General features: G+C 60.3%; 2 protein-coding genes across 2 annotated transcripts; both read right to left on the bottom strand.

Moving 5' to 3' along the window:
* Positions 1 to 3,478: 3,478 nt before the first annotated feature.
* CHRNG (cholinergic receptor nicotinic gamma subunit) lies at positions 3,479 to 8,981 on the bottom strand. The gene is given in 13 exon segments (XM_040613579.1): positions 3,479 to 4,398; positions 4,482 to 4,615; positions 4,718 to 4,922; positions 5,267 to 5,381; positions 5,650 to 5,764; positions 6,058 to 6,261; positions 7,049 to 7,146; positions 7,429 to 7,584; positions 7,679 to 7,788; positions 7,996 to 8,040; positions 8,153 to 8,292; positions 8,716 to 8,773; positions 8,775 to 8,981. Coding segments are annotated over 13 exon segments (1,755 nt in total). The 3' UTR covers positions 3,479 to 4,230.
* A 710-nt stretch (positions 8,982 to 9,691) lies between these two features.
* CHRND (cholinergic receptor nicotinic delta subunit) lies at positions 9,692 to 14,189 on the bottom strand. Its single transcript, XM_040613575.1, is given in 13 exon segments — positions 9,692 to 10,013; positions 10,096 to 10,214; positions 10,318 to 10,519; positions 10,737 to 10,851; positions 10,974 to 11,085; positions 11,433 to 11,633; positions 11,860 to 11,975; positions 12,212 to 12,367; positions 12,473 to 12,582; positions 12,696 to 12,740; positions 12,932 to 13,111; positions 13,113 to 13,442; positions 14,043 to 14,189. Coding segments are annotated over 13 exon segments (2,016 nt in total). The 3' UTR covers positions 9,692 to 9,830.
* Between the last annotated feature and the right edge of the window lie 151 nt (positions 14,190 to 14,340).

The raw sequence follows: 14,340 nt of genomic DNA, 5'->3' as shown, positions 1-14,340 counted from the left end.
GAAACTGGACCCCCGGTGGATGCAGCAGAAGAGGGTGATGGCCCAGGCTGCTGCTTACAGCTGCCTGAAAGCTGTGACCAGAAGAGAGGCTGCGAGTGACCCAGTCTCCTGTCCTCCAGGGTGAGGCTAGACTGATGGGTTCTTGCCTGGAAAGCCAGCGTGGCTGCAGTTCACATGCCACAGAAACAATAGGAGCTAATTATTTCTTCTGATTCTGCTTGACTACAATGCTAATTGTACTCATTAACAGCTCCAGCCTTTTTCCCTTTTCCTTGGGGAATTACACAATTGCCTTTCGTTTTTAATAGAGTTTTTACGTTGGGCCCAGAAGGGGAGGCTGTGGCCAGAGATGGATGGGGTACATCTCCTGCCCTATATGCTCTGCACAGTCTCCCAGGAGAAGAGGCTGCTTGGGTTGCAACTACGGGGCACACATCCTGCCCTACATGCCTGCACAGTCTCCCAGGAGAAGGGGCTGCTTGCTCTGATTTGGTTGCAACTGCAGAACTAACAGCCCGTGTCTGGGACAATTACTGGCCTTTGGGACCGGGAGACCTTCAGACTCGTGACTCCAATTGCAAATTCGTTGTGTTATTGAACTCTAGACTCAAATCAGCCAGGACTACCAGAGAAAACAGTTTAAAACGTTCAGTTTTTCTGAAGGGTTTGTTTTCAGGCTGTCTCAGGAAACGTTCAGTTCGCTGACACCAATGACTGACTGCTCCCTGTGGTCAGGCAGTTTGCGTCTGCTGGCACCTCACTGGGCAGGGAGCAGGGCCAGTGGTGGCATCCCTCTGTGTGTTTCTTGAGACCCCACAGTCCTATTCCTACTCTTGCCACTTGTTTGTCACCAGCTCTCTACAAAAGACTTTTCGAGGTGCAGTTTGTTTTCCCTGCTGTGATCAGGTACTACTATGGCTGCTACTTAAAATTCCTTTTAAGTACAATTCTCCCCTGCTGCTCTCCAGTATTTGTTAGGGGGGATTTAGTTGTAATTACATTTTGGCAATCTAAGCAAAAATAGCCTTGCAAGGCAAGGCTGAAATACTAGCTGCAGGCTCCTTTTATTCACAGCACATTTAGCTTCTTGCAGATGACATCACTTAGGGCTTTAGTCCTGTTGTGCCCAGCTGCGCGTCACGTCCACCTCTGCTATTTCATGTACTCGCCCACTTCTCGCCGCTGATGCCCCGCATCTAAGCTGATGCTGATGAGTACAGGCTCGCTATTAAATCTGAAAATGCTGCAGTCCTGCTGTGCTTCCCTTAAATACGCTTTGCAAGTGAGCTGTGGAAGAGCCCTTCCCTAGGAGGCTGTTCCTCTCCTCCCGGTGCTACTGTGGTTGAGATTTGGAGGAACTCGGCACTGGTTCCTCTTGTTCAGCCTTGAAGGGAGCAAGCTGGCTGGGGATGGAGTTTGCTCTTACAGGCTACAACTTTTCCTGAGATCAGAAGAACATCAGTGTTTGATCAGTGCCAAGCACCACATTTGGTGCCTCCTATGGCTTGGAGAGGAATGGAGCCAGACTTTCTTTTGAGCAGGGCTTTTGGGTTGTGCTCTACAGTGTCCTCCTAATAAGAGTGGTAAAAAGATAGCCATGGGGTTGTTTGGGAGGGATAGGAGCCTCTGTCATGCTGTAGAAAAAGGTTTCAGATCCTCTTCATTCAGGAAGCAAGCCTGGAGCCGTGGGAGCCCCAAATCTGCGGTGAGTCATGACCTGCCCTGCTCTCCTCAAGGCTTTGTCAACCCTTAAACTTCTTCAGAGCCCCACATTGTGGCCTTTGGGGAAACTGGCAGGGCTTTCCCAAGGGGATGCTTGGCTGTGGTGGGCTTATGGGCCCTGGGTGTCTCTGGCTACAGCTGGTCAAGTAGGAGCTGATGTTTGGCTGGGAGGTTCAGGGAGCGGTTTAGGGAGCGTGCTGGATGTCTCCAAGCCGGAGCTAAGGAGGAAATTTGCTTCCCAGCCCACAGAAAATATGGCAGTTTTGGAGAGGAGCAGCTGGGGGGATGCTTGGAGCATGATGTTGCCCTGTCTTGGTGCTTCTTGATGGGGTGTGGTCATGTGGGGCTGATGCTGGGCTGGGGGGGCTTTTCCTCTGTCAGTGCACTCCCTGCAGCACCCTGCTAGCTCTGGATGGAGTGACCTGCAAAGTGTTCCCTCCCAGCCCAGTTCCTGGAGGACACGTCTGCTGCCCAAGACCCGTGGCATCCAGCTACTGCTTTTGTTTTAGTCCTTGTCTCTAGTGTGGTGATAAACCCCAGGGAGTTATGGAGGGCAGGTAAAACCACCGCTTGGGGAAGGTGGAGAATGTGATCTCAGTCATGTGCTCCTGGCAGGCTGGAAGAGCTTGTCTCTTCCCAGTTGTGCTGTATGGATATGCTGGCGACTGAGCTCACCTGGAAGAAGCAGCAGCTCTGTGGAGTGGGGAGAAGTGGGTGACAGCACCTGGCCCTGCTCAGAGCTCCCTTGCCCTGGAGGCTGGCACCAGGGCAACAGGGACCCAGTAATCAATGGGAAACGGCCTGGCAAAGACACACCAGAGCTCATTAATTCTGCACTTTCTTGGGGAGAGAGAGCTCAGGGACTGAGACCATGCCTGGTGCTGTGGTTTGGGCAGCTTACGGCAGCTCCTGGCTGTCACAGGGCTGGGGACGCTTGGCCAGGACTGTCTGTCCTCCCCCACTGTGGGGCTGGGGAGAGGATATTGCTGGGGGACAGGAGTGCTGTGCAGTGCTGTCGCTCACCGCCAAGAATGCTATGGCTTGGTGGAGTACGGTGCCCCAGGACCTGGTCACCTCACTGAGATCATAGCCCTGGGGGCTGCCCCCATGGGAGGTGACCCAGCCAGGGGGACAGCAGGCAGGACCCAGCCAGGGCCCTGCACGCTCAGTGAGCTCCTCCGGGCACTCCTGCCTGTGTTGGTGGGCACCATCCCTTCCTGCCTCGAGGTGCCAGCCTGGTGCGCTGGATCCAGCTGGTCTTGGTGCTGTAGGTGTCATGCACCTCCTGGGGACAGGGCAGGAAAAGCCACCTTGCAGTGAGCGTGGGCAGGCTGGCACAGCTGGAGGGTGGCTCCAGGCCGTGACCAGGCTGCAGGTGTCCAAGAGGTGATGTCTCAGCTGCTGGGCGTTTGCCTCGTTCCACCATCTGTGCCTGCAGTGCCCTCGCCTCTGGCAGGCAGTGCCAGGAGCTGATCACGGGCAGTAACCAGCTGGTTTTCTCCCTGCAGCAGCAGAGGCAGCCAGTGCTGGGACAGTGACACTGATAGAGACACAGCACGTCCTGGAGCCAGGCGCAGGTGGCATGAGCTGGACCACAGAGGAGCAGACGCTGCCTGCCACTGTTCCCAGGCTGACCTCCCGCATCTCCCCTGCCAGCAGGGACAAAGCCATGGGGGCCCCAGAGGTCAGTAAGGGGCATGGGGAGGGGGGATGCGGCAGCACCGGGGTGGGGGGAAGGGGCTGTGCTTGACAGACATGATCCTGTGTGGCAAGGAGGGCCAGCAGGGGAGGGAGTCACGTAATGATGCTCGTAGTAGGGTGGGTGCCAAGGGGCACCCATCCCTGAGGGGGTGTGGGTGCCTGGTGGCCCATGGTCTTCCCACCCCAAGCTGCTTACTAGGAAGCAGGGACAGCAATTCAGCTGCCCCCAAGAGCCATGGCTGGGAGGAGGGAATTACCTGCCCCTAAGCCTTTCTGTGGCTCCATCGCTGCCCCAGGATGGGGGGCCGTATCCATGATTCCTGCCCCATTGCCACCGTTGCCGCGAATTTGCGTGGCTCTTGCTGCCAGTGCTGGTGCACCAGCAGATGCCTGACTCTGCTCTGGTTCCCCCTTGTCTTGTCTCTCAGCACCCTTGTGTGGTGCTGGCACAGGACTGTGTGGCTTAGCGGTCTGTGGGCAGCCTGCACAGGTGGCACGTGCGGTCTGTCCAAGAGGGGCAATGCCATTAGTGGCCATGCAGCAATGATGCCACAGAGGCTCGCGAGACTGCCGCAGGCTTTACTTCTACATTCAGCACAGCATGGCCACCCCGTGTTCCCCCCTTCCCCATCACCACCACTGCTGGGGGCTGGCAGAGCCCCACCATCCCCAGTCCTCCAGTGGTATGCTTGGTACCAGGAGCTGCTGTGCCTGCAGGGACCTCAGTGAGGCAGGCTGGTTTGAGGGTGCCCAGCCCCTGGCTCCGGTGGTCCCGGCAGCAGGATGGCTGGTGGGCACCTGCGGACATCACTGCGGCAGGTACTGCTTGGGGTCCCCGGGGAAGGGCAGGGCAGGTGCCTGGTTGAAGTGAGCCATGAGGAAGATGCCAATGGTGCCGCACACAAAGAGGGAGGCCATGATGAAGAAGCAGACACGATCGATCACCCGTCCCACCAGGATCCACTCTTCGCTCTCCTGCCAGTTGCACGAGGAGGGGGGTGAGGGCTGCCCCCACTGCCCCCCAGTTGGGTCCCCCTTTCCCCCCAGCCCTGACTCACGCTGCTGAAATCATTCTGCTCCCGTGTGGCATTGGCAATGTAGTTGCAGGCGTCCACGCAGGCGCGGATCTCAGGGCCTGTCTCCTCCAAGCTCTGGCAGAAGTCCTGGGCACTGCCACTGTCCAGGCCACGTTCTGTGGGCAGCAGAGCTGGCTCAGCAGGCCACAGTGAGTGCCTGGCTGCCTGGCACATCTCCCAGCCTCACAGGGAGGTGCCAAACCCCCAGGGGCACTCACCAATCTTCTCCAACACCGTTTTCATTAGCCCATCTCTCTCTTTCTGCTTCTCAAAGAGCAGCTCGGTCCGGGCTTTCCAGAGCATGTACTCATCGGCTTTCACCATGAGCCCCAGGGAGCTGCGTCTCCGGGCAGCTTGCGGTGGCCCCACTGTCTCCTCTGGCATGTGCATGCCCAGGTAGCGGGGCAGGAGGTGCAGGCACACCTGGGCACAGTGTCACCTGTGGGGACCTCACCCACACCACCACCACCCAGGGCACCCGATGGGTGTGACCGGGTCCCCTTGCGTTGCCTGGAGCATCCATGTGGGGTATCCTAGTGCCACCAGGACACTGGGTGTGTTGGCATCTGCTGTGCTCCCCAGTGTTCAGAGTGACTTGGCGGGGTTTGGTGGTCTCTTGGGGAAGTCTGGGGTCCCTCTTTGTGCCAGAGGACTTGCCCTCAGATGGAGGCATGCCCACCACCCCACCCCACAAGGGACGTGACCTTGGTCCCCAAATACCTACCCCATTCCCTATGTATAAGAGGTAGGGGGATGATGGCAGGTACCTGGCGCACTCTCTGGGACATGGAGTGAGTGTTGGGTGTCCTCAGTGAGATGTTGAGGACTATGACAGCATTCACCACAATCGCTACCGTCACCACCATGAGGAAGGTCAAGTACCTAGGGAGGGGGCACAAAGCCTCATGTGGGGCTGGTAGGTCACAAGCTATGGGCATGTGAGCTCCATCTCGGTGCCCTCCTGGGCTGGAAACTGAGGACCAGCAGTGGGACACAGGCACGTGGTAGCCCTGTACCAGCTCCACGGAGCTGGGGGTTATTTCTGTACCAGGGTCCTGTCCCTGCGCACTGGCTGCTACCAGAGCGCCGGAGGTCCTGCTGGCACAGTGTGACAACAGGGCAGGCACCCCTGTCCCCATGCATCACTTACTTCCCGATGAGAGGCACAGCCTGGGAGGTCTCGGGCACCTTCTGGGCAATGAGGAAGAGGAAGACGGTCTGGGCCAGGAGGACGTTGATGGAGACAGTGCATTTCTGCCCACCCGCTGCCAAGGAGGGGGGAAGGCAGAGGTTGGCACGGGGCAGTGGTGTGGGCATTGCCCTCCTTTGGCGAAAAGCCCCCACCCCAAAGCTGAAACGGCCAAGTTCTGCCATGAAGCTTTAACCATGGAGTACCTGGAAATTCACACACATGCCCCCTGCTAAATACCACAGGTGTGGGTGAGAGATGGCACTGATGGTTCCCAAGTACAGAGGGGACAATGAGCCTTTCCTTGCCTGTCACTGCCCCCACCTGGCACATCACCATGCCCCCAGTGGGTATGGTACCAGTGCATACCTTTGGCAGGCAGAAAGTAGACCAGCACGGCCATAGCGGAGATGAGGACACAGGGCACAATGATGTTGATGATGTAGAAAAGTGGCTTGCGCTGGATGATGAGGTAGAAGATGACCTGCTGGTACTGGATGTCATCTGGGGTGAACTGCTCCGAATTGATGATCTTCCGAGCTGGGCGGTGCTTGATAGCCCATTCGCCGTTCTCTGCCACACAGCGGTGCCACGTGAGTCCCACCGCGCTGCCAGGGGCACGGGGCTGCCAGCCCCCCAGCCCGGGGTGGGAGGAAGGGGGTGCTGGTGATCAGCACGGGCCCCACAGGGCACACAGGCTGGGCATGGTGCAGGGAAAGGCACTAGAGCCACTGGAGAGGGGGATGAGCACTGTGAAGTGTTGCCTTGGCAAAATAACCCAAAAAACTGTTGGAGGGGGCAGCCAGGCACATATGGGGCACCTCAGGCCACTTGGGAGCTCCCAAGGTGTTACACGTGGAGCTGGGGTCCCCCCATCTCCCTGCCCCCTGGGTGCCATGGGGGGAAGCTGAGCATGATCCTGGGTGACAGCACACTGTTTTCCCCTGCCATCTGCGGGAGCGATAGATTTTTCCTAGTCAAGATCGTAGCTCGGGCCGGTAATGAAAAAATAAATCTCACTGCCTGAAAAGCATTTTGTTCCTTCAATATGCAATTAAAATGTGATGGAAAACGTCATCGTTTGGCCGTGACAGCTACGTTCCCAGCATCAATCAAGCTCCCAGGAACGGTGCTCTCCAGGAGCAGCTGCCAGGCAGTGAGAGCCCTGAGCCGGGGGGTTAGAAAAACAAATCTTTCTCACACTCCTGCTTCCACTAATAACTTAAGTGCCCATGTAACGGTGGGAGCTGCTAATAGCCCCTGCAGCTCTGCTTTTGGCAGCCACTGGTGTAGTGCCAGGCCTGTCGGGTGTCCCCTGTCGTGGGATGCTCTTGTGCCATGGGGGCAGCCATGGTGTTACCTGTGAAAGCCTCCGGGTCGATGAAGATCCACTCCACGGTCTGGCCTTCCTCCACTGTCAGCAGCAGGTTGATTTCATTGGCGCTGTATGTCTGGGACCTGGGGAGGGACAAGGGGGTGGCACAGGCTGGCAGCAGCAGGTTGGATGGGCAAAGAGTGCCAGTGTGGCACTGGGTGACGCTGGCCACCTCCAGCTCTGCTTTGGGGTGCTTGGCTTGGCCAAGGTGCCTCCTGCCACCAGCAGGGTGCCAGGGGACAGGTACGTGGCACTTGTCTGCCCAGGGGCTTGTTGCCCCAGGGCAGAGGCAGACATGCCATGCCAATCCTTTGTGCCCCAGGAGGACATGCCATGGTGCCTGTGCATGCCCAGCCAGTGCTCACTGGAAAACCATGGTGCAGTTCTGCCAGTCGAAGGGAAAATAGGTGACGTGGATGGAGCACACGCTGCGGTAGATGGCAGGGGGCAGCCAGTAGATGCTGCCATCGGGATACACCAGCACATTGGTGTAGAGAGTGATTTCGAACGTCCCGTCGATGCTGGGGAGAAAGGGTGGGCTTAGCTCCAAACCATGCCCAAGGGGCAGCTGCCACCCCCTGTGCAGAGATATGTCCCCATTGCCCTGTCACATACTTGTTTTCCAGGACAATGTCAGGCAGCCAGACCATGGTGGAGGGCACGCGCAGCGTCTGGATGTTGTCATATTTCTCGGGGTCCCACCGCAGGCGATAATCAGACCATTGCTGGGGGAAGGGGGGAAGAGGGAGGGGTTACAGTGCTCCCTGAGGGAGGGGAGCTTGTCAGCTGCTGTCCCGTGCTGCCCCCAAAATGGGCTCGGTTGGGAGCAGCCACAAAATGGTGTGCAGGTTACGGTGCCAGCCCTCCATGGGGTGCCACCCTGAGATGCAAACGTGGCTGGGGCCATCCTGCCTGGACGTGAGGGGTCTCACCATCTCGATCCAGACATTGGTGGTGAGGGTCTCCTCCCGCTCGTTCTGGCAAGGAAGGAAGGGAAGAAGACTGCTTTAGCGCCCTGCCCACCTCTCCCTGCTGCCCCATGTGTGGGGGCAAATCCCATCCCACCTGGGGACTTGGAGGGGTTCTCACCAGGGAGATGAGGTTGGTGAGGGTGAGCTTTAGGGTGACATCAATGATCTGGTCCCCATGCAGGGCTGGACGCAGTTGCCGGTTGTAGTTGTTCATGAGGTCCTGGAGCAGCTTCTCCTCCTGGTTCCTGCAGCCCACACCTGGGGAGGGCACATGCCATGGGGGCACCCCAGGGTAGGGGTGGTGGGGCCACCAATGTCCCCGGGACCTGCTGTTGGGGGAAGGGGGGGCTGGGGGGGGCGGGGCGGGGCATGGGGTGTGCATGGGGAGGGGCTACCCACACATGTGTCATATACCCTGTAGTATGTACATGCGGCTGTGCATGCCTGATGGTGTGTAGCAGTGTCCCAGCATGCAAGCAGAGGTGGGGGTGTTCCCCCCACATCCCCCACCCCAGGGATCTCCTCAGGGCAGGGCATGGGGACAGCGGGCTTCCAGTATGGGGACGCCCTGGTGGGACGGTGCACAGCACCGTACACCCATGGGTGACAAACCCCCAAGGGCAAAAGCAGGGAGTGACTGGGCGCCCCCCCAGACCTCCCCCCGGGGCCAGCACCCCTTACCTGCCAGGGCACAGAGGGCGAGGAGGAGGCTGTGGCAGCGCATGGCGGTGCCGTGGGGCACAGGGGCTGGGGCTCCACTCGGCTGCCTGTGCGGTGGTGTCCTAGGCCTGGCGCCTGGTGGGATGGAACAGCTGTCCCCTGCTACCGTCAGCTGTTCCCAACAGCCTCAGGGGCTGGGGAGGGACGGGTGACCACCCCCAGGCACCCACCCACCCACCCCCCCGCTGGCGGGATGGTGCCAGTTTGCTGGGAAGCTCCTCTGGCATTTTGTGCCCGCAGGGTAGGGATTGGGTCTGGGGATAAAATGAGCTCCGTGCCTCTCTTTCCCCGTGCCCCCCACAGAGGGATGCACCTCCCTGCGCTGGAAGCCCGTGGGGAAGGGGTGTCCCCTGGCAAGCAGCCCCAGCGGTGCCCTGTGACCTCCACGTAGGGCAGGGAAGGAGCAGCCAAGTCCCACCACGCCAGCCGGGAGCGATGCCCACCTCGGGGCTCCAGGTCCTGCCAGGCTCTGTGCAGGGGGGTCAGTGGTGGAGGGGGTGAGATTCCTGGCTCAGCGGAGAGGATGACAGCTGTCCTGGGCCACTGCTGCGGGGGGGATGTCAGCTGTGCCCCCTGAAACCGGAGCCCTGGCGTCCTGCTGCTGTGCTGGGCAAGGAGACACCCGTCTCAGCCCCCGGCGCAGCACTGCGGGAGGGGGTGTGCTGGGGGGGACACTCGTGGGTCTGACTAGGGGGGCCACAAGGATGGGGGGAGATGTGGGTACTAATGGCATCTCTGCCCACTGCAGTGGGCCTGCAGGGGATGGTGCCATTCTGGGGGGGGGGTCCGGCCCCTTCCGCAGCCCGTGCTGTCCTGAATGCCCAGCCCAGTGGGAGCAGCAGGGCTAGCACCACCGCATCCCCTCTGGAAAACACACCTTCCAGCTACGTCTGAGAACCGCTGTGCTCGGGACACCCAACAGCACCCACTCGGGTTGGGCACCGTGCTCGTGGGGGACACTGAGAGCAGCCACCAGCTCAGTACCCTGCAGCAAGAAGTACCCAGCTTTATTTTCCCAAGCCAAGGTAAGCGAGCAGGGGTCTGGCATATGGGACCCCCCCTACACACACACTGCACTAGATGAAGCGCTTGTTCTCCTCCCGGTAGTCATAGGGATCTCCAGCGAAGGGCAGTGGCGGCGGGTGGTTGTAGATGCCCATGAGGAAGATCCAGAGGGTGCCCACCACCAGCATGGGGGTGATAAGGAAGAGGCAGAGGCGGTCCAGAGTCCGGGCCACATGGTTCCAGTTGTCCTTCTCCTGGAGAGGGAGTGAGGATCCAGGCAGTGGGGAGCAGTGCACACAGGGAGCCCCCCTGCCCCCCCATGCCCATGGGCCCCACCTCATTATAGCTGTTTTTCTCCCGCATGTACTTGACGATGAAGTTGGCATTGTCAATGACAGGTTTTATGTGCTCGTAGAGCTGCTCCTCGCCTGCGTCTGTGCCTGGTGGTGCCAAACCTGGGAGTGAGGGGGGCAGTGAGATGGGCTCCAAAAGGCCATCCCTGGAGACCACCGCTCCACCCCCCCTTCCCTGTGTCCCTGTAGAGGGGCTGTGGCTCACAGGCAGGGGTGATGCGGCTGACCAGCCCGTGCCGCTCCGACTGCTTCTCAAACATGAGCTCGCTGCGGGACTTGACGCTGAAGTACTCCTCTGCCTTGGCGATGTAGCCGGCTGAGCTGCAACGCCTGATGCACGGGGTGCCCGCTGGGCTCTCGGCCGGCTGTGACATGCCCAGCAGGTGTGGCAGAGTCTCCAGGAAGACCTGTGGCATAGGAGGTGGTGTCAGGTCCCTTGGCTACCTCCCTGTTGCAGTGGCACCTTGTCCCCACCTTCTGCCCCCAACTTGGGTGTGCAACCCCTTGGAGGGGTGCAGATGGGACACCCCGATGCAGTGCTGGGGCTGTGATGTCCCATGGCCTCTGTGGGCCACAGTGCCACCCCGGTACTTACCAGTTCACCCAGCCCAGCACCCTGCTCACCTCTTTGACCCAGTCAGACATGATGTGGGTGCTAGGGGTGCGGAAATGGAAGTTGAGGACCACGACACAGATCACCACCACAGCTGTCACCAGAAGCATGATAAAAAGCAGATACCTGTGGGGGGCACGGAGCTGGAGCTGGGGTTGCCACAGGGGCTGGGCACGGGCAGAGCAGCACTCTGGCACCACGGGGACCCTGCGATGTGCCCACTGCAACCAGCGGTGCCCAGGACTCACTTGCCGATGAGAGGGATGGCGTGGGAGGTGGCGGGCAGGCGCTGGGAGATGAGCAGGAGGAAGACAGACTGGGCCAGGAGCACTGAGATCACCAGGGTCATCTTCTCACCACCTGGTGAACAGGGGAGCTCAGGGCAAACCCTGCTCCAGGCCCCTCCCCAGTGCCCCCAATGCTGGGATTGCCCTTCCAGTGTCCCACCATACAGTGCTCCATATAGGGTTTCCCATTATGAGGGTATCCCGGGGTCCCACACAGGGTATCCTGTGCCCAAGCATGGCCCTGCCAGGGTGCCTGGCTGCAATGATGGTGTCCTACATGGGGATGTCCCAGTACTAGGATGTCCCCATGCTGGGCTTTGGGGTGTCCCCATGTCCCAGGACCTGGTGCTGGTGTGGGACATGGAGGTGCCCCATGGGGTGACCCCGGTGCCTGGTGCAGGTGCCACAGGGCTCACTCACTGTCAGCAGGCAGGTAGAAGACGAGGATGGCCATGAAGGCAATGAGGATGCAGGGCGTGACGATGTTGATGACATAGAAGAGCGGCTTGCGCTTGATGATGAGGTAGAAGGTGATATCCTGGTGTTCGCTGCTCTCCGGGGGGTTGTCAGGGTGGATGTTCTTGCGGGCCGGGCGGTGGATGATTTCCCATTCCCCATTCTCTGCCAGGGCATGTGGTACAGCACATGGTGTGAGGGATACCTGCCATGTCCATCCTTGCCAGCCCCACCAACACTGGTCTCCCCATCCTGTATCTGGGTGGCTCCGGGCCTGATGGGATGGGTGCCAGGGTGCCAAAGCCCTGGGCACTCAGGTGTCTCCATGGCAGGCTGCACCAATGCCAGATGTCCCCCTGCCACAGGACATGGCAGAGAGCTCAAGCATTACCTGTGAAGCCTTCGGGATCGATGATGATCCACTCCACTGGGTAATCCCTGCCCGTCTTCGGGTCATTTTCTGTCTTCAAGTGCATGCTGATCTCCAGGGCATTGTACGCCAGCGAGCTGCCCCACGGCCAGGGGACACAGGCAGTGAGGGGCTGTACCTGCTGCTTGGTACCCACCCCCCACCCCACCCCCACCTCCAGCGTGATGGACTTGGGCCACTGAGTCACCTGCAAACTGGCACCTTGCTGCACCCCAATAGCAAGGGAAGGTGCTGGCAGCAGCGAGCACCATGGAGGGCCAGGATGCCCACCCTGCTGCCCACCCCTGCCCTGCCCCAGCCACCCCCCTGGCACCTGAATTTGAGGGTGCAGTTCTGCCAGTCAAAGGGGAAGAAGTCAACATTGATGGGACAGGCGCTGCGGAAGATGGCAGGTGGCAGCCAGTAAACGTAGCCTGTGTCGTAGATGAGGACGTTGCAGTAGTAGGCAATCTCGAAGAGCCCATCATTGCTGGGTCGGAAGAGAGCCGAGGTGATGGCAGGGACAGAGGGAGCCCTGGGCATGCACCAGGCACAGCGTGGGGTGTTTAGGAGGGGAAACTGAGGCACGGCTCACTTGTTCTCTAGAACTATCTCAGGCAGCCACAACATGTCTGCTGGCAGGCGGAGCACCTCGATGTCCCCAAACTCAGACTTGTTCCACTGCAGGCGGTAATCAGTCCAGCCCTGGCAGGAGGGATTCCCAGGTCACCCCACCATCACACTGAGCACCCCCCCCCCCCCCCCCGCTGCCTGTGCCTCAGGGCACAACTGACACCATGATGCCTGTCCCTACTCACGTGCTCGAGCCATAAGTTGGTGGTGAGTGTCTCGTCCACTTCTTTCTGCAAGGACAGTGTGGGGCAGTGAGATGCCAGGGCTATGCCCAGCAGCTAGCCCCCCCAGCCCAGACCCCCCAGCCCTCACCAGCCAGGGTTTGGGGCAGCAGCCCTAGGGCTGCCCTGACCTAGCCAGCCCTGGGGCTGAGGCATGGCCGGGGGGCACCTCACGGTGGGCACTGCCTGCTGGGGCTCACCAGAGAGATGAGGTTGGAGAGGGTGAGGGCCAGGTAGACGTCCACAACCTGGTCAGTGGAGACAACGGGGCGCACCTCCTTGTTGTAGCCATTCTCCTCGAAGAGGTAGTGGATGAGCCGCTCCTCCTGGTTCACACAGAGCCCGCCTGGGGGTGGGGGGTCAGGCAAACCATAGGGGGTTGGGGGGGGTTACTAGGCCCAGCGACACCCCACAGGGATGCTTGACTAGGGCAGGGTGGTATAAGGATGGAGGGGACAGAAGCAGGTCAGGACACTGCATGTCTGTGCTGCACGGGGGTGTGGACACGGGACATGCAGGAATGACAGATGTGCCCAGGCACATGGGCACACATGGGCATGGGACAAGGACATGGACACAGAGGGACACACAGACACAGACCCAGCACACACAGGGACACACAAGCACAAGACACTTGGGAACAGACACAGTGGCACTGTGCACGTAGGTGGATGCACACGCAGAGGCACACATGGACAGATGGACACGAAGCTAGTATATGCAGGGACATATGTCATCGATGCAGTGTCACTCTGCACACAGACACAGTGATACTGTTCACTGACAGACAGACAAACACACAGCCCGGGCAGGGACGTGGCTCCAGGTGGCACAGTCAGGACAGAAGCACAGGGGCTGCTCAGTGATGGGAGTTTGCCAGGCAATACCCAAAACACAGCCCTGGGGACACTTGCACCCCGCTTGGACCCTGCCGCCATCACCCCCCACAGACCCCATCGAGGGAGCCCAACCCCCTCCCTCCCAGTAACAGGGCAGCCCCGAGCCCAGGATCCTGCTCACCCGACAGCACCAGTGCCCCGAGCAGGGCCAGCCGTGCTGGCAGGTCCCCCATGCAGCGCCTGCGGTGCCCTCACGCCGTGCCAGGCCCTGGCTGCCTCCCCGCCTGGCCTGGCCGAGCGGATGTCCGGCTGCCGGTGGAGCGGGAGATGGATGGTGCCAGGTGCCGAGGGGGAAGGGTACCGGCACTGGATACCCGCTCCCACCCCACTCTTCCGGCACTCCAGCGCCCAGAGAAGCGGAGACAGGCAGGCACAGCTGGCCCTGCCGGCCCCATGGGTGCCAGCCCATCACCCTGCGCCTGGGCACCCCAGCATGGGCGTTGCTGGGTGTGGGGAGGAGCGGCGCCTTGCACTGCTCAGCAGCCTCAGCGATGCTGCTCAGGGTGGGCAGGGTCCCCACAAGCAGGAGGGGTTGGTACCCACCGATGCCCGAGCGCATGGATGGCACCAGCCTGGCACTTGCCACTGGCCCAGGGCACGCTCAGCCCCTACGCCAGCAGGAGGTTTCATGTGGGTCCCTGATGCGGCAGCAGCAGGGGTGGGCACTGATGCTGTGCTGTGGGTGCTGTGGGGGCAGGATGGGTGTCTGA

This window comes from Falco naumanni, chromosome 13 (genome assembly GCF_017639655.2).
Source record: "Falco naumanni isolate bFalNau1 chromosome 13, bFalNau1.pat, whole genome shotgun sequence".
NCBI lineage: Eukaryota > Metazoa > Chordata > Aves > Falconiformes > Falconidae > Falco > Falco naumanni.
This window is presented reverse-complemented; position numbering and strand designations above follow the sequence as displayed.